At 39.8% G+C, this 25152-nt stretch overlaps 1 protein-coding gene across 1 annotated transcript in view; it reads right to left on the bottom strand.

Moving 5' to 3' along the window:
• Positions 1-25152, bottom strand: part of VIPR2 (vasoactive intestinal peptide receptor 2) — a 74858-nt gene that overhangs the window by 32996 nt on the left and 16710 nt on the right. The window contains exons 3-4 of the mRNA XM_075212106.1: positions 7380-7487; positions 6345-6445 (exon numbers count right to left, since the gene is read on the bottom strand). Of these exons, the coding sequence (XP_075068207.1) occupies positions 6345-6445; positions 7380-7487 (209 nt within the window). The remainder of the gene's footprint in view (positions 1-6344; positions 6446-7379; positions 7488-25152) is intronic.

Raw genomic sequence — 25152 nt, 5'->3', positions numbered from 1 at the left:
CAAAACAATAGTGGCTAGGCATCTGTCCAGCTCATAATATCTAAAAGAGATCCACCTCCTGTAGCACCGTCATAACAAAAGTAGAAATTCTCCATCCATACCAAATCTTTTCATATTTAGTAGTCAAATTACGACTAGTATATATAAACCATTCTTGTCCTACAGTATCATTATCTGTACAGCGCTGCGGAATTAGTGGTGCTGTATAAATAAATGGTAATAATAATAATAATAGTAATAATAATAATAATAATTAACAAGATCTAGCCAGTCTTTTAGAATAAGGCTTTCTGGATCCATCCACTTCCTGGCAATGATCCCTTTTGCCAACATAAACAGGGTAGTGATAAGTAGCTTAATAAGTTTGTGTGTCCTCAGCTAGACCCAGGCCAAACAAGCATAATCTTGGATTGATGGAGGGTACTCCCACGTGCAGCTGAAACACACATTTTCCCACCTCCTGCCAGAAGGAGGATACCACTGGGCAGATCCATATCACATGCCAAAAATCACCTTTCATACTGCTACATTGGGACAATTAACTATATGTTTCTTACTGAATTTGGAGAGTCTGGAGGGAGTGAGCTAGGACCTATGTAAGAAGAAAAATTGAATTTGGCAATATCTGGTAGAGGCACTAATTTGATATGAACTTTCCAACACACTATTCCAAGCTTTATTACTAATCTCCCCTGGGTCAGCTTCCCATTTGTGTCGCAATTTCTAAATACCATCCTCGCCCTCTTTTTTAAAAAGAATTGAATATATATAGGAGACTTGATGTCTTGTGTTCAGCCTCTTTAAATGCACCCGTAGAGGGTCTTCAAGGAGATCCGGGCTGGTTCCCCTGAACTGCAAAGCCAAAGCGTGTCTAAGTTGTTGTTATCTATAGAAATAACTTCCAGGTAGTTTGTACCATCCTTGAAGTTGTTCAAAAGAGCGTAATATCCCATCTATATATAATTGTCCAAGGTGGAGGATGCCATATTAGCTCCAGCTTCAGCTTCCCCTAGCTGTACCAACATACATCTCTTCTCTTGTCTCAAAATATCTCCCAACTCGGCAACTCCGTTCTGCAAAAGATCTGCGTCTCTCATCCACCCTCATTACATCCTCCCATTCCCGGGTACAGGACTTTTTTTCGGGCTGCACCCACTCTATGGAACTCTCTCCCTCGCACAATAAGACTCTCCTCTGGTCTACAAATTTTCAAGCGTTCTCTGAAAACCTACCTATTCAGACAAGCTTATAATATTCCTCAACCACCCTCTTAACCTCACTACCCTTAGCCTGTTAGTGCCTGTTACACAATTTCACACAAGACAACTACCCCCTGACCAACATTGTTGTGTGACAGGATCATTTAGCTTATGAGTCACTTTTACCTTTGCAGTCTGGCTGGGCCAAGATGCAAAATGTATACTTAACCTCATGTGTCAATCTCCCATTGTCCCATAGATTGTAAGCTTGTGAGCAGGGCCTTCTCACCTTTTTGTCTGTTTTACCCAGTTTGTTTATTAGTTTATTATGTTTGTCCCCAATTGTAAAGCGCTACGGAATATGTTGGCGCTATATAAATAAATGATGATGATGATGATCTTTACTAGGTCACCAAAATCTGAATTATACCATAATGGGATATTAGAGTCATAACCAGAGTTACTTATAATTTTAAGTGAAGTCCACCAAATCTTTAGATTTACATATTTAAATCTCCATTCTTTGTTTACCTTACTATGACCTTCTTTTCTTCTGTCTTCTTCTGTTCTGTCTTCATCTCTTCTGTCTTCATCTCTTCTGTCTTCATCTCTTATGTCTTCTTCTGTTCTATCTTCTTCTGTTCTGTCTTCTTTTCATGTAGCGACTCCTCTCTGCACGGTTCCTCACTGACAGCGTTGGGACATGATGATGACATTACACCTTACAGTCAGTGAGAAGGAAGGAGCAGCTCTCCCATGGATACAGGAGGGGGAGAAAGACACTGACCGCCCGGTCAGACTCTACCTCGAACTGTTGCTGTGTACCGACCCCTGTCCTAGGCACTGAATTTCTGTGTAGTGTGCGGGGCGCCATCTAGATCTTGGTGAACCACCTGGCTGCCTTTGTCGATCATACCTTTTAGCAGCACTGATCATCAAAATGTAACAACAATTATGCAAATATTAGTTTACAAAAAAGTATGTCCATTAATGTGCAGTATATAAACTTTTTTCAGTAAGTTTAAGTACAATTGAAACAGAAGTAGGATTTTGTCAAATATACACAAAGTAGTGAATATCATGTGAAATCGAAATAAATATACATAAATAAACATCAATAATTTACTAAAAATTAAAAGCAGTAATGATTAAATCTAAGCGATATTCATATTACATATCTGTAAAGATACATCATCTCATAAGATTATGTTGTACTAAAACCATAGCAACCAACCAGCAATTAGCTTTTATCTGACTAGTGCAGGTCAAACAATGAAAACTAGAGTCTGTTTGGTTGCTATGATTTTAGTGTTTATGTGCTTCTTAGCAATGATAATTCCATACCTACTAACGGTCTCAATTGCAGCGGGGCAGTCTTGAGTCACAGAACCCAAAAGAGCATAAGGGCAAGCAGGTTAGTGTGTTGGGTCCCACCAAAATAAAGGTGTGATTGGCCAGAATGGATCATGTTTATGTGAAATGGGGGCTGTGTATTGCACATATCGGGCAGGGCTATTTTTGTCCTGGCTTTATTTGGGTAAATGTTGGTTATGAGCAACCATCTCTGTCTTTTTTCACCTATTTCTTAACCAACTGTACTTTATACAATAGAAATTAAACATTTATGAAAAACAATAGTATGTTTTTGTTTTTCCGTTAAATAGACAACTTTACAATGCACCTTCAATACAGCTATTGTGAGGGACAGTCAAGCAAAGATATAAAAATAGAGATTTTGCATTTATTCAGTTTGACCTCATAACCTGATAAATGAGTCACATCTAAGAAATATAGAAAGAGAAATGATCTGATTATGCACTATTTCCTTATAAACTGTAATGCTAAGAGACATCTTTATTAATGCTAATTTTACCTCCCAAATCCTCTATTTCAGTAGCTAACATCCTCCCACATAAAATTTATACTGCAGATTTGACCAGATTATTAAATTCAGTTTTCTAAATTGTATTTATCATTACATGTGATTAGGTGATTTATGGATGCTGTAGATCATTTGTTTCTATTAAGTAATTCAATTTGTGCATTATTTATCGTGTTCTATATCGTATTTATCAATATAAAAATAAATCATCGGTTTAAAATGTTGCTCTGAGTCACAAGGTCAAACACAAAACAATCAACAAAGACACAGTCAAAGCTCCGCAAATACAGTACTTTATGTTAGTTTCAATAATAATCTTACAAGGGTATTCAATTGTTAGCGCTAATGGGAAAAAACGAGGGCTCAAAAAATATTACCGTTTATACGGTAATATTGCACGTGAAAAGCGTTAATACGGTAGTTTACTCGCGGAATTTCCGTATTAGCACTAAGATTTTTTGAGTGCTCGTTTTTCCCCGTTAACGCTAACAATTGAATACCCCCCTAGTCATCTACAAAAATTACTCTCACTGGTAAATGTATCTATCTCTCGTGAGTACTAGAAAGAGAAATATATTGTAGGTATTGGCAGTCTAATCATGTATATGATCTTGTACTAAATATAAAAGTTAATTTTATGTTATCTCTATACTTTCAATAGTATATGTTCATTTGAAGAAAAATTATACTGTCATAATGTAGGAATATTTGTTACTGAACTGGATAGCAAAATAAAAGTATAATAAGTGAACATACATAGGAATTTTACACTAAAGAATTCCAGCACCCATTAGAAAAACAGTCACATGGGAATCATTACCAGGCATACTTGGGAATTAGGATTTTTCTCAAAAGGTTTTTTCCTCCTTTAAAGCACTATGCCCAAAATATACTAAACAGCACTTAAAAATTACACTGTGGTCCTGCACTAAAATATCCTCCTTTTGGGACTGGGTTAGGGATCTCATCTCCTCCCTCCTTCAGTGTCCTGTCCAGAAAGACCCGTGGTCCTCTCTCCTCTGCTGTCCCCTGACTCATGATGACAGACAATCCGCAAAATTAATTTCCCACATCCTTGCTACAGAGTGGCGCAGGCTTAACCCCCCACTATGTTGGCCATACACTTCTATATCTGGTTTATTGCCCAGAGATCACACATCATTTACACGATAAGGACAATAAATTCCACCAGATTTGGGCTCCCTGGGGTTACTTGTAACCCCTTCATCTCCCTCTAAGTGTGCCCCCACTGGTCTCCATTGGTGAGCGGCTCTTTTGTTGCCTGATCCTCAGAGTTGTGCCCAGGCGCGGGCTGGCAAATCTCAGCCTGGGGGGCGCACAGGCGGCCGCATCACATGACACGCGATGCGGCCGCATCATTGATTACGTGGCCGCATCGCCTGTCATGTGATGCGGCCACTTGTGCCCTGACGCGGCCGCACTCTGCCTCATATTCTTGGAAAATGTTCTAGTTTGAGCAATAAGTGCAACAATACTGTTTTTTCTCTCTTGTGATAATATGGTTTTTTTTCTGCTGGAATGTTTTATTCCATGTTGCTGGAGATGGTATACTTTCAACGATATACTTTTTGCACACTCCTAGTACTCTTTAGAAGGTAGAATACATTTCTAGGTGGATTTCAATCAGCGTAAAAATGTATTCAGGCAAACAAAGTAACAAATGTAGTAAAGACAGTCCCAATGTCCCATTGTTTTCGTGACTATTTTATGATGCTAAACCGAGAGGTATTTTATTTCAAACGAATGAAGGTAGAGGTCCTACGGTAGTAGAAGGCTGAACTTTGCAGCAATGTTTTACTATCTCCCCCATTAGCATTTTCAATTGTACACAAGTAGGTTAGATTAATTTTCCAGGAGCAGCTCCAAAATCCGTATTGAGGGCCTGCACTTATGGATCCGCTGGGCGATCAAATAGGAGAATTCATACTTATAAGAACATCTGTGCGCCGGGATGGTTTGCACATTAGCAAATGAGTTATGAAGGCGTCCTATTGTGATTAAATTGTTAACCCCAGCTGGGCTGGACTCAGTCTCAGGCTAAAGATGACATAACACCTCTGTCAGGTGTTACCACTAACCTCCATTACTGAGGATACATGCAGGGAATCACCAATCAACCGGCCACTATAAGAACCTGCTCAGTCCACTCCTCAGTGTCAGAGCATCAATTGTGTCCAACATCGATACTCCCACTCCAGGACTATACTATGGAGTATAGCAGCTATTCAAAGTATAGTAGCAACTCCTGTGTCCAGTCTCCCTGATAGCAGCACACCCATACCCACATTTCCATCTGCTGATGCCGCCTCCACTGTGGGCATCCCTAGTAAGGCGCTAGGCCCCCACAGATATGCTTGACACCCGCTCACCATGGTGATGTTCCTGCTCAAAATAATGAGCTGGAACAAATCTCCCAATGTTCTGAGAGTTGGGACAAACATACTGACTGGTGCCCTAAATTGGGACATTGTCAATGTCAAAATGTTCTATATTGTGATGTTATCTATGATTTATTACATACATCAGAAAGATATCAGCACCATAATGTAATGGAGTGCGATCTCCATTTCAGTACATATATACATGAAAATACCAACATTTTCCTCTGTACTATATATATATATATATATATATATATATATATATATATATACATACAAGTTAACCCGTTCATGATACTCATGCATTCTAGTCAAATCAAGCTACTTAAGGTCTTAAAAAGTTTCTTGTCATGCATTTGGGCCTAGCCCAGGCCTCCTCAGGGGAAGAGCGTTACTTCCTGACGCAAGCGCCCTTTTTAATGTGTGTTCATGAGGTAAAATTACCTCACGAAAATGAGTTTGAGCCCTCAACTCGTAAATTTAGCCTTTACTACCCCTCCCACGGGGGGAAGGGGGGATGATGGAAGTTAACTGACTTCACTATTCTAATTTTTTGTCAAATAATGTCAGTATACCAAATTTCAGGTCAATTGGATGAGCCCTTTCTGAGAAAATAGTTTTTTCCACACACACACATGCACACACACTAACACACTCCGCTATACTTTTACTTTTATATATTAGATAATGCTAAGAATTTAGTAGGTCAGTGTATAACTCCGCCCAGCAGGTGGCGCTGCAGCTTGTTTTTTTTTTTTCACACACAGACTAACACACGCCGCTAGGCTTATATATATTAGATATATATATATATATACATACAATCACTTTTTTATGTCATTGAAAACAACGAAACCCTACCTTATGAACTTGGGTTACATTTTCATTGTGTCCACAAGCATCAACAATGTCTGGATATGGATCTGTCCACCCATTCACTGTGCAGGTTCTACTAATATTTCCTGTACAAAGAATGTTTAGTCTTTTAGGTTTCACTCTTCCATAGTTCAGAAAATACAATGTTATATATAGTTCTCTTGGCTTAGGTTTTTCAAATCACGTTTAACTTAAATTGATGTGTTTTTGTATATTTTATATTATTATAATAGACAGCTAGCGATATAAATATGATGCAGGTGTGTGCTAGTGTTCTATTTTTTTTCACATACTGTAAACAAATAAGGCTGTTTGCTTGGTGTTTAATATAAGAATAATAAAGGGCAAAAGTAGAGAACTTTGCTATCTCCAAACAACTGTAAAAGTTGTTTTGGGGATAAAATGTACAGGACACAATGAGATGACCTTTTAGACTGTAGAAAATACTGGGCAGGCTCCAATCACAAGTTAATGACCAATGAGTGACAATGCAAACTACAACCTAAAAGAGACTTTGCTGCGTGTCCCATTTAAACAAACACTTTCGTCAATCTGTAAAATCAAAGAACCCAACACAGTGGCTAAAATTGAACAGAACACTTGTTAATTTCCCCCTATAAAAATATCAAGAGCAGCAACCACAAGGGAGATTGACAATGAATGTGAAGAATATGCTTATTATTGCCTTCTTTATATTGGCTAGCTACCACATGGGAGCTATTCATTATTTAACCCCCAACTCCGCAGTTAACCGTTGACTAACTTACTCTTCACTGTTCATTGCTTAGTATTACAAACTGATACATTTTATTGCAATGAAATAATGTTTATATATAATGCTTATCCATTGACCGCATAGTCTAAGGATATGGTATGCGAAGCTGTCTTACGGTTCTGTGCTTTGCATCAAACAGTATAAGCTCTTATATGTGGTCAGTGAACTAAATGTAACATCTAAGCAGATTATAACAGATGAGGATTCTAGACTCTCAATATAAATTCACAGTACGTGTCACTTACCATGCTTGCTGAAGAAATGTCTCAGCACTGAAGGGCATGTCTGAGTGACTGTTTCTCCAAATGTAGCTTCGTCCCAGCATGTTATATTATCCCACACTCCCAAACAGCCTAACAAAATAAAAGACAAGGGCAATAATTAGTGATATTGAATTTATTAATAGACCACTACATAGATTCATGCTATTGAGTTTATGCACACTGAAATATAGGTGAAATATTGCATATTTAGGGGGATTGCCTGTGTATATCTTGTATTTGTCTAATTATAAGTTCATGTGGTGTAAACTCTACAGTCACAATTTTTTAGGCTACATTTTCAGCTTAAATGGCTAACTTTCAATTCATAAACTAAAGCATTCAAATGTCTATCAGTGGCTTGTTAATCTCTAATTGCTGCCTGTACTCTACAGCAGGAATGTGTTAAAAAGGGACAAACGAATTATGCTACCTGGTAACAAATATAAAACTGAGTGTTGCTGTTTAATACATGGGAATGAGATGAGGGAGATTGGTGGGGAGAGTGTTACTCAGTTCTGTGTCATGCATTTCATATTGTCATACTCATCCCAAAATGTTCTGTTCTATAAATAGTCACATTTAAGCATCCCAGTTATCAGTCATACTAGAGACAAGCAAATGTCCAATGTTAGACTAAATAAGAATCTAAGGAAGGTGTTGCAGGAACAGTAATCCACGCAAAAATCAAAATATTTTGCTGAGAGTTTTATAAATGTATATAGTACTGCATAGACAAAAATTGTAATAGTACATTACGTGTATCATGGAAATGTAAACACAAAATTAATATAAGTACAATGGGGAAGGGGCAGATTATTATTATTATTAATTTAAAAAATATTCTAAAAGTGACCAAGTGGTAGGTGTGGCCATATTGGCAGTAGGCAGGGTCAGATGAACAGGAGGCGGGCCATGCGGGTGTCACCATACAGCCAAATGTGGGAGTAACCAACATGCAAGGACTGTAGCCTTCACTTTAGAAAGTGTTTGGCCATTCTACAACCATTTCCCTTGCAAACACACTGGCAAGGCTGCTTGCACCACTGTTAGGTTCATGTGGCTCACCCTTCAAGCAGAGCAGTGTATAGTGGGATATACCTCCCTCCCCTCTATTGTCAGGAGAGAATCCTGTGTGCATAGCCCCTGCACACTACAGCAATCAACAATCCCCTCCCAGATTACAGCAATACTCTGCCAATTCTCAACATTAACATGCTATATCAACCCCACACTACAGTACTACCACCACCCCTCGCCCCACACACTCGCCCTATACCACCTCTCTCCCTGCACTCTGCCCCAATACCACTCCTCTCCATACACACTGCACCAATACCATTCCTTTGTTCACACACTGCAACAATACCACCCCAGTGCTCACATAATGCTCCGATACTACCACTCTGCCCAAACACTACACTAAAACCACCCCTCTGTCCGCACACTGCACCAATACTACCACTCTGCCAGTACATTGCACCAATGCCATCCCTCTGCCCACACACTGCACCAATACCACCACTCTGCCCACACACTGCAACAATACCACCACTCTGTCCACACACTGCACCAATACCACCACTCTGTCCACACACTGCACCAATACCAGCCCACTGCCCACACACTGCCCTAATACCATCCTTCTGCCCACAAACTGCACTAATACCACTCCTCTGCCCACACACTGCACTAATACCATCTCTCTGCCCACACACTGCACTAATACCATTCTTCTGCCCACACACTGCACTAATACCACTCCTCTGCCCACACACTGCACTAATACAACCCCTCTGCCCACACACTGCACTAATACCATCCCTCTGCCCACATACACAGTATATACATATATACGTATGTATATTAGAGATGAGCAGTTCGGATTGGATGAAATTCGACAAGATCCGACGTTTCTGGGCATATTTGATATTCAGCGACCGCATGTAGAACATTGTGGAATGTTGTGGAAAATTTCATCTGCCATGCCATCGACTAAAGCAAGCTCGTTAGATAAATTTTTTTAGTGTAAGGTGCAAGAGATAAAAATGTTGAAACACTACACACACACTAAATTTTAAACATTACAAAGCATGCATCATGGAGATTGAAAAGGTAGTAACAATCAGATGTCATTAGATAGACAGAGGCATCAGTAAATATGTAGACAAGTAGATACACAATTGTAAAGAACTATGGAATTTGCTGTCGCTATATAAATAAATGATGATGCTGATAGATGAAGGTGGCCTGCACCCGTCCTGCAAAAATTTAAAACAGACTACGCACACAATACTTTTTTAATGGCCAGAGCATTCATCGGTAGCCAAGAGCAGGGCTTTCATACTTTGTTTTACTTATATGCTCTGTGCCATAATGCTGCCCTTCTGAATAAAACCAGGAGACTTGTATATATTTATGGGGAGGGAGGACTGAAGAATCATTACCAAAGGGGTAGCTTCGTGCAACCACATGGTAAAGGGGACTGCCCAAGACTTGCAGCGGAGGTGGTCCCCAAGACCCATGTATATAAATATGGAATGCATATAAATAATACATTTATATGTATATGTTCTATTAGTGAAATGTAAGAAATATGCAAAACCAGTGCTTTTTTTTTGTTATAGAACTCACCGGACCGGAGTTCCAGCACCGTTTTTCAACGAAGTTTTAAAAGTAACTTATGAACATTTGATGTTTGGTCCACGTGGACTTGAATCGCCCTGTCGAACGTAGCAGGTGCATGCGGGCTGCCTGTGTATCGAGTCCGATGCATACGTACTTTGTCCGCGCTGGTTGTGATGGCACTGCTCGGCTTGTGGTGCTGCTCAGCTTGTGATTGGTTGTGTGGTCGAGCGCTGATAGCTTAATGCGGGCGGCGACCGTTATGTTTCGTGTGTGTGTGTGTGGGTGTGTGTGTACAGTGATTGACTACGTAATGTGAGTTCTGGCACCTTTTTCTAACAAAAAAAGTACTGTGTAAAACAGACAGTTCAGATAGGCCAATAGTTGCCCTTCCCACACATGTAAGTATGTACAATACTCACATTTGGTTGCCCAAAACATGTATTGACAATGCAATTGAAAGTCCACAGTCTGAGAAATTAAGAAAACATATTGTGGCACTGACAAAGAATACATATAGAGATGGAGATATGATGCTTGATGATTTACACTAAGTCATGGAGTTAGGGAACCGTATATACAGATTATTTTTTTTAGAATTGAATGGGAGAAAGCAAATGCAATGATGGCAAAATGACAAAATCCTTCATTAAGACAACTCGCTGGGGACAAGACTCGATGCAGCCACCTATTAGGAATATTTAAAAGAAGGAAAAACAAATACAGGTGGCCCAGTCACCAAAACCACATCCAAAACTAAAACATGGGGGGCAATGCGCACCTCTAATATATATAAATAGATATATATACACACACACATTAAGGTCCAAGTCCCTACTTTTTCATTATCATAAAAGAGTAATCTGCTGATAAAATTAACAATCTTATCATAAATAGAAAACTGACTTTAACATAGCTTTGATAGCCGATAATTGGTCTGAGAAAGAGAGCCACATCTTTCCATAATGGGGGCAGCTCTCATCCATAATGATCATTAATTCAGTTATATATTATGATGCTTCATCATTTTATCAGTAGGCAACTGTCTAACTGAGTTTTGTAATATTGTACCCATTCTCTCTTCCCCACTTATTCTCCCCTCTGCCTTGGTGTATGAATTGGGGCTTCAGTATTTTTTGTTATAATATTGATACTTGCACTATGATATTTATTAAGTTATACTTATGGGCATGATTCATTAAGGAAAGGAAAGCAAAAAGAAAAGAGTAACTTTGCACCTTGGCAAAACCATGTTGCATTGGAGGGGGAGGTAAATGTAAAATGTAGGGACAGATTTATAGTTGGGGTAGAGCATGTCCTAGATCAACTTTAAAATTCAATTTAAAAATAATGCTATCAAGTATTTGCGTGCTACATGAAAAACAGACAGTATTTAACTTATGTGCAAAATAATAAACTAATTTGCACCCTTTGCATTGCAACATGTTTTTGTCTAGGATCAAATGTACTCCTTTTTTTTCTTTGCTCTTCTTAATGAATCAGGCTATACATGTTTAATATCTTAGTACTATATTAATAAATCTGCTCCTGTGTAGAGCAGATCGAGTGTTATTAAGAGACCACATGTCTCCTATTCCCAGCAGCTTTGCTGAACTAAACACAGGTGTGTATTAGAGATGCTCAGGCTCGGTTCCTTGGAAACCGAACACACCCGAACTTAGGGGATCCGAGTACCAAGCCGAGTCAGCTCAGAACTTTTGCGCTTTTTCGGATTCGAAAACGAGGCAAAACGTCATTGTGACATCGTTGGATCTCGGATCTCGCGAGTTTTAAAATCTATAAATACTGCCCTCCATGGCGATCTAGCGCCATTTGAGAGAGGGATACAGAAGTGGTAGCATAGAGTGTAGAGCAGTTGGACAGGCAAAGTTAGAGAATTGAAAGAGGAGGGTGGTAGCAGTGTTAAAGAAAGTAATCAGTGACAATCAGGAGAGCTCCGTAGCTCCAGTGATAAATTTAATTGCAGAAAAATACAAATACTAGTGCTGCTGGCAGGGTTGGTGTAATTCAGCAGTCCAATTCGACTGTGTTATATAGGTAACACACAAAAAGGAGAGCTGCTTTGGTAATTCTCATTGCATAAAAGTAAAAGAACTAGTACTGTCAGGGTTGGTATAATTCTGCAGTAAAATTCTACAGTGCTATATAGGTAACACAAAAAGGAGAGCTGCGTTGCTAATTGTCATTGCTGAAATACAAATACTAGTCCTTGCAGGCTTTTCTTCTGAATTGCACCAAAAAGTGTATGGTGTTATATACACCCAAAGACAAGCGCTCCATTGCTCCATTGCTAATTGTCATTGCTGAAATACAAATACTAGTCCTTGCAGACTTTTCTTCTGAATTTGCAGGCAAATTCTACTGCGTCATATAGGTATCAGACAAAGAGGAGTGCTTCATTGCTAAGAGTCATTGCTGAAATAGAAATTATAGGGCTGGCTGGCTTGGTCTAAATCTGCAGTTACATTTTACTGTACCATAGCTCACTCAGAAACAGGAGAGGTGACAGGGTTCAGTGCTCAAACAGAAATTGTTATAATAAGGCTGTCAGTGTTCTTCAAAGTCTCCAGTGACATTGTATTATGCCATAGCTCATGCAGAAACAGGAAGGGTGACATGGTTGTTGTCACTCTCCAGTCTCAGTAATGATGATACTAATCCATCTACCTCATGTGCTAAAGCCTATGTTCAAGTGCATAGTGGTTTTAAGTCAGGGAAACAAAAATGTAAATAAAAAGCTTGTACCTTTTTAAAGAAAAAAAAACCTCTCTAAAAAAGGTGAAAGTTTACTGTAGAAAAGCATAAAATTGCCAAGATACCATTCTACCCAAAATATTACCAGGCATTACAGCATCCTAGATCTACAATTGCAATTTAGTTAGCGGATTTGCTTAGTTTAATTTCATCCTTCAATTTCTCTAGCTGCTTCTCAAAAAGTATAATTAAGGCAATCACTTGACTCAAGCTAACCGTGTCTGCACTCTCTTCAGAGGTGACTGCTTCGCTGGACTAAAGTACATTCCCCCTCAAATTCTAGTCTTCTTGCAGCTGCTGCATTCTCCTACATGCTGTTGCAGAATCCCGAAAATGCCCCTTAAATTTTCGGGACGCAGACAGCATCTCCTACATGTCATTGTCATTTTTTAAAAAGTTCGGTACCACCAAGTTGATTGTGTAAGCAAAACAGGAAATGTGATGGAATTCCCCCCACTGTAATGCTCTAACAATATTGGTGGCGTTAGCAGAAATCACATATCCTCAGGAGAGTCCAAGCAGTATTAGCCATGTTGCAATGACATCCCTTAGTTTTTGTAACAGATTGTCAGCTGTATGCCTCTTAGTGAAGCCGCTGATACACAGAGTAGCCTACTTCTGAAAAATGTGACGTTCTTGGGTACATGCTGCTGCTGTTCCTGCTTGTGAATGCGAATCACCAACCCAGTGGGCTGTCACAGTCATATAATCTTTAGTTCGCCCAATTCCGCTTGTCCCCATATATGTGGTTAAGTTTACAGTGAGTAGAATGGCATTTTGTAGGCCAATTACATTTTTAGGAACCTTCTGGTAGAGGTGAGGAATAGCTTTTCTAGTAAAATGGTGTTGTGATTGAATTTGGTAACGGGAACATAAGACCTCAAGTAATTGTCTAACACCAGCTGCATTAATAGTGGATATTATACGCAGCTCTAATACTAGCATAGTCCCCATGGCGTCTGTGATCCTGTCTGGGTGACAACTTTCTTACTTTCTTCCTTTAGCAAAGGATTGTTTAACAGTCAATTGTTATAAACTACTGGTAGTCTTCTTCTGGGTTGAAGATCCACCCGCAGCAGCGAGACCAACGCTCAATAATTCTTCAGAGGAATCATGGTTAGTGGAGGAGCCATCTAGCCTTAGTAGCTTGGATGCAGGACTAACTCACTTGTGAGGATATTAATGAGGAAGGTTTTGGGGGTATAGATTGCAGGAGCTGGGATCTAGATAAGAGAAGGGAGGTAGATGATGCTGGACTGCTTGTTGTTATTTTTTTAACATAAGTTTCTGATTTTCCAAACAGCTTTCCATGAACTCGCTTCAAATGCCGTAACATGGATGAGGATCCTAGATGGTTAAGGTCCCTACCTCTACTAAGTGTGGCTTTACAAACGTTACAAGTGGTTAGACAACTGTTGTCAGGATTTGTGTACAAATAATTGCACACATAAGAGGTGGATTTTTGGTCTTAGGCCCAGGCATGACAAAGGCCTTTTTCTTATCACTGGCAAGAACTGCTGCAATCTTTGTTTGAAAGTGTATGAAAATAATATTGTGACATGTGAGGTGGTCAAAATTCACTGCAAATGATTTTAAATTAGTGTTAGTGAGGTGAATAATAATGTAGGATCAAAAAACTAGCAACATTATGTGATTTTAGCATATTTTAGCAATTTTTCTAAAAAAAATACAGATCCAAAACCAAAACACGAGGGTGATTTTGCCAAAACCAAAACCAAAACACGAAGCTAATCCAGATCCAAAACCAAAACCAAAACCACTTCACGGGGGTCAGTGAGCATCTCTAGTGTGTATATACATGATAGTGTTACAATGAAGCCAGTAGGAAAAGTATACCAGCCCCACTTCCATCACTGTGTGTGTGTGTGTGTGTGTGTGTGTATATATATATATATATATATATATATATATATATATATATATATATATGTCTACATATAGATATATACATAGTTGCCTACTCTCCCAGAATGTCCGGGAGACTCCCAAACTTCCATGGAGAACAGGGCAACCTCCCTCATCCTGTCCTCTTCGTCTGTGAAGTGGGTGGGGGCCCGGCTAAATGTGTCATAGTGCCACCCCCTGTTGTAATAGGACGGAATTGGTATGCTGTAGCAGAGGTGCACGGCCTAAAGATGCGATTCACATGGCCACGCCTCCAGGACTCACCATGGAGATCTCCCCTCCCAGACGGGCCAGACAAGAGATCTCCAAAGTAGGTAAGTATGGACATCTATCTATCTATACATATCTCTATATCTATCTATTTATCTATCTCATACTTGCCAACTCTCCTGGAATGTCCGGGAGACTCCCGTAATCCGGGTAGCTCTCCCACATAATGCAATTTGCTAGCCAAAATAACTCGGTGAATCGCGTCATTTTGACCCCACCCCCCGCAACAAAATGCCGATCCCCTCCAAGGACAGGGCCAAAATGACATAATTGCCCCATGCCCCGCCCCCTCCTGCCCACCAGCCATGCTCTCTTTCCGGGACCTCCTGAACTTCACTATGTAAAAGTCGTTAAGTATGATCTATATATATATATATATATATATATATATATATATATATATGTATATATACACATTACTTTTGCCCATGGCGCTCTGTGTACTTAGGGAAGCCCGTACTGAATTGCTCTAGGCTCGCTGTGGGGGCGGTTCTCAGGCAGTCTGCAGACCATGAACTGGAAACCGTCAAGTAAATCCCTCCATTCAGCTGTTGCAGCTAGTGACACCACTTCCTGCTCATCCAGGGCCAGAGCTAGGTAAATAAACTAGCAGCAAAGCTGCACAATGACACAGACATCCAGTGTCTATTTCTGAGACTTCAATTGCAGTTGAAGATGTCGTGTAGTCACAGGGCTGGATTAAGGGAATGGAGGCCCCTGGGCTAAGGGCGCCTCCATTCCCCCGTGAGGCCCCCAATGTGAGCCACCAACCACCCCCCGTCCCCCGTGAGGGCCCCCCCCCCCCAAGCACTTACCTGTCACTGCAGTCCTCCGTCCCCGGCGTGCTGTAAGCTCCTTACTGAGGAGATCTCGCGAGATTTCACTCGCGACATCTCCTCAGTAAGCAGAGTACTGAGCGCCGGGGACGGAGGACTGCACTGACAGTACTCAGCAGCATTGATCGGGCTGGGGGCGTCCCCGCCCTCGGACCAATCAATAATTCTGCTGAGGACTTTGAAGGGCCTCCTGGATGCCCGAGGCCCCTGGGCTATAGCCCAGTTAGACCTCGGGTTAATCCGGCCCTGTGTAGTCATAAACTGTGGCTAGTAGCTTGAGTGTAAGTAACTTTAAGTGTAATAAATCATGCTGACTTCCCTCTGTGAATATGGAAAGAGGGAGATAAATAAGCAGCAAGACTACATGGGGACAAAGGTGTTCAGCATTTCTATGAAAGGCACCTATTGCAGCTGAAAAATAATGAATGTATCCCTAGTAGAATTATTCAATCTTTGTAAATTTACTATTTAGAGCGTCTTCTAAATGTATTTGTTTTCTTTTAACTTATATTCATCATTGAATCATATCTTAATTGGACTAAAACATATTAGGACAGTTAGGTCCTTCTAGGATTGCATGCATCTACAATGTGATTTAATATTATGTTGTGCTTTATGATTAAATTAAATTATTAGTGATTGAACATTTTCTATGTAGATCAGTCTTGTCTTTATTTTCTAGCGTCTAGAGTGTAGGGGACCATTTTGTGATCAGTTTTATGTAATATAATCAATTTGCCTGTATTTTATGCTAATAATTTGCATTTGCTATAGTGATTCATGGAGGTATTCATTTTTTTATATATATTCTTATTATGGTATTTTCATACAATTAATTGTTGACCTTTAGCACTGTATTATATATCTTTTCTCTTTCTGTGCACACTATGAGGGGAGAGAACACTGACCACAAAGAAAGGATAGTACATAAGATACAGCAGGAATTAGAGGAAACATGTAAGGTGTATGGGACAAGTGTACACAGATGGGATAACCTTGTATTTAATATGTATTTGCCTTAGTGTTAAAAAGCTTCTCATAAATTCCTAGAAGCTACAGCCCCCCCCAGCTATTCACTTTCATATTACGTATCGTCACTTCGACCACTGTATATCTCTCTATCTCTATCTACTTATCTACCTCATACTTGCCAACTCTCCCGGAATGTCCGGGAGACTCCCGCATTTTGTGAGAGTCTCCCGGACTCCCGGGCGAGTGTGGCAATCTCCCGAATTCTGCCCACTTCACTAGGAAGTGCCCCACTTCCTAGTGAAGTGGGCAGAATTAGATCCCAAACGCCGCGATTCCCGGTGAATCGCGGCGTTTGGCCCCGCCCCCGCTGTCAAATGACGCAATTTGCGTCATGACGTCACAGGGGGCGGGGCCGAAATGACGCGATTTCGGCCACCCCGCCCCTTCACGCCCCCCTCCACTGGCTGGCTCCCGGAAGGGAGCTGAAGAAAGTAGGTAAGTATGATCTACCTATTTATCTATTTTGCTTGCTCTAACTGCACACCTTGCTGACTTGCCCACCCTGACATATCTGAATAAAAGTTCAGGATAATTGGTTCAGCAAAACTATGTAACGTCTGTCTGCTGTGCTTATAATGGAAGGGGGTGGGGCATGGTGAATTACATCATTTTGGCCCTGCCCCAGTGACACAATGATGCAAAAGCATTATTTTGTCGCGGGGTGGAGCAAAATGTCATGATTCACAGCAAATTGCATCATGGAGGCTACCATCTTAGTTGGTTAGCACTTCTGCCTCACAGCGCTGGGGTCATGAGTTCAATTCCCGACCTTCACTTCTGTGTGGAGTTTGTATGTTTTACTTGTGTTTGCGTGGGTTTCCTTCGGGTGCTCCGGTTCCTCCCACACTCCAAAACAAAACATACTGGTAGGTTAATTGGCTGCTATCAAAATTGACCCTAGTCTCTGTGTGTGTGTGTGTGTGTGTGTGTGTTAGGGAATTTAGACTGTAAGCCCCAATGGGGCAGGGACTGATGTGAGTTTTCTGTACAGTGCTGCGGAATCAGTGGCGCTATATAAATAAATGATGATGATGATCTTGCCATCTGGGACATCTCCCTGACATCCCAAAAGAGTTGGCAAATATGATATATTATAGTTACATATATGGATATATGTAGATAGAGAAACACATGCACACATTATATATATAATCTCCATTATATTTGTAAGACAATATTTTCAACCTGTATTGGGCTCCAGTCCACATCACACAGGTAGTGGACAAAAAAGGTGAACAGTATTCTCCCTGCACTATGAGCTGCTCAGCATTTAAAGGGTTCCCAAACCCACTTACCCCTGTTGAGCTAATGGCCACATATGCTGTCATCTCCGCTACCACTGCTCCACAGCACAGGATCAATCAGCACAATGAAGGATATTCTTACTTGCCTTTCTTTTACTCCATATTATATAATGGGATATTGACATTTTTATGCCAATTCAACCTCTTCTTGTGCTTATCAGTAAACAATGTGCGAGGTCTAGTTATCTTCACAATAAAATGCCACATTTATAGAATATACAATATTTATTTGATTTGTATTTATCTTCTGTTCATTCAATGCATTTTGTTAATTGATAAAAATAAACTATTAACGTCTATCTTTGAAAGCATTCTTACTTTGCAGCATTTTTCTCACCTAAAACCTTTGCACAGTGCTGTATGCAGGGCCGGATTAACCATAGGGCTAACTGGGCTACAGCCCAGGGGCCTCGGGCATCCAGGGGCCCTTGAAAGTGCTCAGCAGCAGTATTGATCGGTCGGGGGCGGGGGCGCCCCCAGCGCGATCAGTGCTGCTGAGCACTTTCACTGCGGTCCTTCCCCGGCATGCTGTAGTCTCCTTACTGAGGAGATCTCGTGAGTCTCACTGTCACGAGATCTCCTCAGTAAAGAGCGTACAGCGCGCCGGGGAAGGACTGCAATGCCAGGAGGAGGTAAGTGCCTTGGGGGCGGCTCGGATCACGGGGGGGGGGGGGCCCTCACGGGGGAATGGAGGCCCCCTTAGCCCAGGGGCCTCCATTCCCTTAATCCAGCCCCGGCTGTATGAAATGTATATATTTGTACTAAATCAGCTTCATCTATTAAAAAGTGGGATCTATCCTGTCTAAAGAGAATGACTTTAAAAGTCTATTTCTTAAGAAACAAATAATGTGGTAATATGTAATTCCTTAATATAAAGGATTGCACAATATGTTCTGAAACATAAACACAGTACTGCAATAATAAGACACAGCAGCAAGCTTTATTTATTTGTTTGGCTAAATTACTGTTCATATTTCCCTGAGGGCATTCACAAAACAACAATTTTGCACTTCAGCAGGTGAGCAATTACTTTAAGGCTTCTTGTGGACAAAATTGGTGAATGAAATCTATCATTATGTACAGGCTTGGAATCCAATAGACACAAAGTCTAACTGCAGGAGGTAAATAAATAAATACAATTTTGAGATCTTCTTTTGAAGAGAAAATTGATGCTGTTGACCTAGTAGAGATCATATCCCAGCAGGTGGCTCACATCCTTATTTCTTTATCGTTATCATTCATCTCTACACTGTTCAAGTTCTTTGCAGAGTCAAAAATTAAAGAGGGTTCCACCTTCAGATAACTTTTATGTAATGGCTTGTACACGTGCTCCTCCAACTTTTCCTAAATACATGACTTTATCATTCTGGTTTCTATGGGGAGATTCAATTCCCTGCATTGTTCTTTAGAACAACATGGGGTGCGCATCATTACCGCTACTACGGTAATTGATGCGCATTATTACCGTTAGTACGGTAATTTCAACAATGATAGAAATCCATGTTGAAATCCCCGTACTAACAGAAAATGATGCACACCCCATGTAGTTCTAAAGAACAATACAGGGAATTAAATCACCACCTGTGACTTTATATTATTGCTTATTTCTGATGTCCTGCAATATGATACAATACATTATTATTGTATCCAATGCAGAATGTGTTTTTTTTTGACAGGACAACAAATCCACATCAATCTGCCTGATGCTATAATGGCAATGCAATTTATACAGCAAATAGGCAAGTATAACGTGATGTACTAAAAGTTGTCTGAAGGTGAAAAACACTTAAAACTGCTCAACTGAACTTAAAACTATTCCGGATCCGCCACATATTATTCATAATAATAGGGCACCATTTTTGTGTACATTATGGTGTCATGAAGTGGAGTTATAAGCAAACAGGTTTTGACACTTTGAGATCTTCTACAAATATTGTTGGCTAAGGCTGGGTACACACCACAGTGTTTTCACCCGATTATCGGGCCAATCACACAATAAGCGACCGTTTGGCCCGATATCGCATTGGTGTGTACGCTCCAATGATGAACGAATATCATTCCAAAGCACATTGTATTGTTTCATCTGATTTCTAAACCGAACTAAAAATGTTGTTCAGTGATGGAAAGAAGTTATTCCAATTCTGCAGTGTGTACGCACTCAGGACCTGCAACGTCCATAGATCTCTATAGAGTGTGCAGAGTCACAAACTTTTCAGCCGATGGTTATGACAGATGAAAAGCACAGATCTGAAGGTAAAATGTGCTTAGTCTGTACACATGAATCTGCATGCCGATCGGGACTTTTTTTTTTTCTGTCGTTGGTAATATCATTAGAGGAGTCCCATCGGGATAAATTTTCTGTAGTGTGTACCCAGCCTTACATGATAGTACAAGTTTATTGTGAGAAATAAAGTTTAGTACAATTATCAGACAAAAAAAAAACAATTGGAAGAACAGGTGCTGATGTTAACAACAGATACTGAACATTAACATCCAGCATTTAAAATAAGGGGAATAGTACTGTCTGTTTATACATAAAGAATAAAAATGTATACAGCTAAGCCCTGAACAAGAGAGGTTGTACTGGCATCATTGTAATTTTTCTACTTTCAGAATAACTTGCGATTTTGGAGGTTACTTATGATGGTGAAAAAAGTGCGGTCATCGCCGTCTAAATTATGTTTTGTGATGTCATGTGCCTATTTTATTTATGTGACGTGTGTGGATGTGTGCATCAAGATGGCAACGAGCACAGGGGGTGTAAAGATCTTCTGATGGGAGGAGCTGAATGATAGAGAACAGCCTCACCTAACCTATTACACATATATGAAACCAATCCTTCATTTTTAATATGCTTATGTTGCAATCTTTTCATACACTTAATTGTAACCTATATACAGTATGAAGCATACCTCCCAACTGTCCTGATTTCAGTGGGACAGACCAAATTGTAGGGCTCTGTCCCGCGGGTGGGAATATTGGGGGAAGGGAAGTATTTAAAGGACAGCCTAAGCGCCCCTCTGGGAGGGAGTGATCACACCCCTGTTGCGGTGTGCCTGCGACCCCCACTGTGACGTGACTATGTACTACATGATATGATTATAATATGACATAAACCAGGTGAATGAGCTGTTGAAGGAGGGAGGCAGAGGGTGGGACTGAAGTGGTCTCATTGCTTTCAGAGGTGCTCCAGGGTCCATATGAGGTTGAATATTTGTTTTTCTAACTGCAGAGGATAGTTATCCTATATGAAAAGTAAAACCTATAATCAAGCACCAAAACAAGGGGCTTACTTTCACTTTACTGTGTCTGTACCTTGTTTCCCACAAAACATGGAATAAAGAACTGGTAATTTTATAGCCCTGTTTGATGTTCCCCAGATCCATAGGGTGCTGAGAAGGGAATAATATCCCATTACTTGATGGTTGAGCTTACCCCAAGTTCTTAACATGTGTTATATTGTTCATTGGTCTAGATTTTATATGTTACAGTGTTCCCTATTCGGCCTACAGTTCACTCTTATATTATACTTTTGAAAGAACATGACAGTGTTTCTATGTGGACCACTCTGTGATAAGATGTTACATTCTGTCAACTTGTGGTATGTTAATTATCTGTAACCATTGTGTTTAAATCTATGTCATTTCTGAAAGAGACCTGTATCGTTAATGTTGATTAAATCTGGCCAGGTGGGTGTCAGAAGTAATATAGGTCTATTGTTTAATCACTGGGACTTAATTAATTTTTGCAGATTGTGTGGGTTTGATGTTATATTTATTTGATTATGTTCTCAGTGAGCCCTATTGTCTGGGAACATATAGAATAAACATAGGTCTATGCTGGTCCAGACATCAAGGCTCCAAACCATTTGCTATAGGAAAAATCACTATGGGGACAGTCGTCTGTTTAGACGGCTGTGTGAGACAGGGAGCTATCCCTTGGTACTATAGCAAACTAAATACACTGATTCTACCTACTGCGTGCTATCGTGGACTGTGTGAGTAAGAGAACTACCTAAGGGGTTGGTGTCTCACCTGGTTATTGTTAAGTATGTTTGTACAAAGTATTGTTATTGTTTTGCATTATATTTTTGTATTTTGCAATAAAAGATACTCTTGTATCTTTCCCATCCACCTTACCTGTGTGATGTGTGAACCTAGGCGTTGGGGTATATAGTATGAGCTATGGCTCTAGTACTCCATGGTGGTACACCAAAGCTGTGCAACCCACGAGGGAGCAATTGGCCTTAGATAGTCAGAAAGCATATTGCATGTTGTCAACTGGTTTCTCATGCCCATTTACAAAAGACCATTTCTCTCCATTGTCGAGACACTGATGTAAAATGCTGTAGGATAATTGGGGAAAGAGGCAGGAGATTACAGGGGCTTTTAAAAGGGCGGATTATAGAGCCAGGACCAGAACACTACATCTGGTGACTTTAGATACACACACAAAAGATGGTATAATTTTAGTGTTTATTGAGGCTGACAATATCCAAGCAATCAAGAATCTGGTCAGGAACTGAAAGGGTTACAATGACAGCATAACAGCTACTAAAATAAGACAGTAGAGCATGATGTCTAATCCATTTTGTAGCTATAAGACACAACACTTGATAAACTACAATCATTTAGATTAAGCAATGACAGAAGGATTATTTAAAACTCCTGTGGGACAGATTTAAAAAGTGGAGGGTTATATGATAGAACAATCAGTATTTGCCAGCAATATGGTATAAATCATGGAATCTGTCATCTAAAAGTTATCCTCCAACTTCACTTTTAGAAGTGGAACTAAGGAAAAAATTAGACACAATTGTGTACTTTCATCTTCCTAATAAGTGTCTGGTGTGGGTGGTATAAATTTTAACAGAACAAATGTATTTGTTCTTATTAGACACTCTTCACACATATTCTTCCAAAAGCAAATGCTAAGATTATTCCCTGATTAAGAAATGCATACCACATGGACTTCCTGCAGGGAAATACTATAGCGGTTTGCCAAGAAGGTGACCTTAGTGTGTCTTTCTCAGGACCAAATGGCAAAGTACAATTCAATCATGATAATCAATTGCAAAGATGACTGAATAAGATGCTAATGCTTTAAAAATGTAATCACTAACAATAAATATTATACTCTTAATTTATTGTTGGGGAATAACAGAAATTGCACATTTTGCACTATATTAGGTCAAGTTACATGCACATTACCCACATCTATATAATACAGATATTCTAAGAGTCATCTTTCTATGCAATCTTCCTATCATCTTCTTATCATAGAAAGGAAACCTCGTAAGGCAGCACACATTTCTTAGAAAGTCCATTAAGCAAACCACCCGTTCGTGGAAATTGCTATATGGACACAAATCTATCATAACTTAACCACATAGTATTACAAATCAGAACAAAATGCTGACTTTTATCTGATTTCAGTAAACGCTTTGTGGTAGACAAATGTACAGCAAATAGGTGTATCACTATATAAAATTAACAAGGGCACCATAGCAGAAATCCTATATATTGGAGATACACATAACATATTGCAGGGGCAATGGCACTTATAGGAGGATGGGCAGAGATGTAATTTGAACAAAGCATAAGATGACCAAAAGTTTTCAATCTCTTGCATCAGTGAGTACACACAAGATCGTGTGACCTCAATTACACATTTTGGATATTATTCATTAAGGAACATAAATGCCAATATGTGCCATATTTTGTGTAAAACCGCTCTGTGCAAGCCCAGAACGGGACTATACGCCAGTGAAAGCAGCAACATCCAGGGGAGGGGACTGGGCGTATGCACATAGTCAATGTACACTGAGGCCGTGCCAAGCTTGAGCGCATGCAGCAACGTCCGAATCAAGCTTTAGGCATTTCAAACGTACGTGTTTCTCTGTCATATCACTTGCACCAGCTACAGGGCGGGTGGCAGTGCATGCTAGGACATGTGTTTGCAATCAGGAGCAACTGTAAAAATGTGTTTTATGTACAGTAGACCTTAATAATATCCTATTAAATGTATTTTATGGGGGAGAAGAATGAATAAAGTTATTAATAACTATACTATTAACATGTTACATTAATTTAATTTTTTTTGTGCATTCTGCTGGGACATTATTTTCCACATTGTTCTGTACAGCGCTGTGGAACTAGTGGTGCTATATAAATAACTGCTGATGTTGATGATGATGTATTGGATGTATCTGTTACGAGCTACCTGCTAGCCGCAACGTGTCGTGTCCCACCTGAGGCCATCTTGCTTTGTCCCCGGTTGTTGCCAAGGCAGCCAAGACGCTACTTCCTCCTCATATTCCGGCTGCCTAGGCAACCAGGACGCTCCTGCTACAGGCCGTCGGGACATGCGATTGAGATGATGTGAGTAAGGATAGATTCTCTTTTGTGAACTTTTATTTAGGATAAATGTGCAAATATAGCTCCTATCCTATGTTTAGTCATTTGCTACATCTCTAGAAAAATGTGTAGCAAAATATTTTTTTATTTTTAATATTATTATTTCAGTACCGTATTAGTCAGAAAAATCTATGTCAAGTTAAATAATTTTGTGTCAAAAAAAGACAAAAGTATTATAGGAGTGATACCTTTATTGGCTAACCCAAAAAAATATTATTATATATATAAAAAAAGTTTTTTTGTAAAGGTTTTTGTAAAGTTGCCTGATGCAGGGGCCTCTGTGCTCTGAAAGCTAGCACATATAATATAATAATATTTTTTTTGTTTAGCCCAGTGGTTCCCAAACTTTTGCAGTTCGCGGCACCCTTAGAGTCTTCAAAAATTTTTCAAGGCACCCCTCCAAAATAATTACCGAGCAGTCCCGTTTTATAAGTAGTCAAAAAGACGTAATAAATATTTAGGTCAGAACAAAAATACTTATTTAGTTGTATACAAAAAGAATACACATAAATCCAAGGGAAAAGAATTTATTTATGTATATTTTTTTCAATTATATTTCTGTCAAAGAATAATT

The sequence above is a fragment of the Mixophyes fleayi genome, chromosome 5 (genome assembly GCF_038048845.1).
Source record: "Mixophyes fleayi isolate aMixFle1 chromosome 5, aMixFle1.hap1, whole genome shotgun sequence".
NCBI lineage: Eukaryota > Metazoa > Chordata > Amphibia > Anura > Limnodynastidae > Mixophyes > Mixophyes fleayi.
This window is presented reverse-complemented; position numbering and strand designations above follow the sequence as displayed.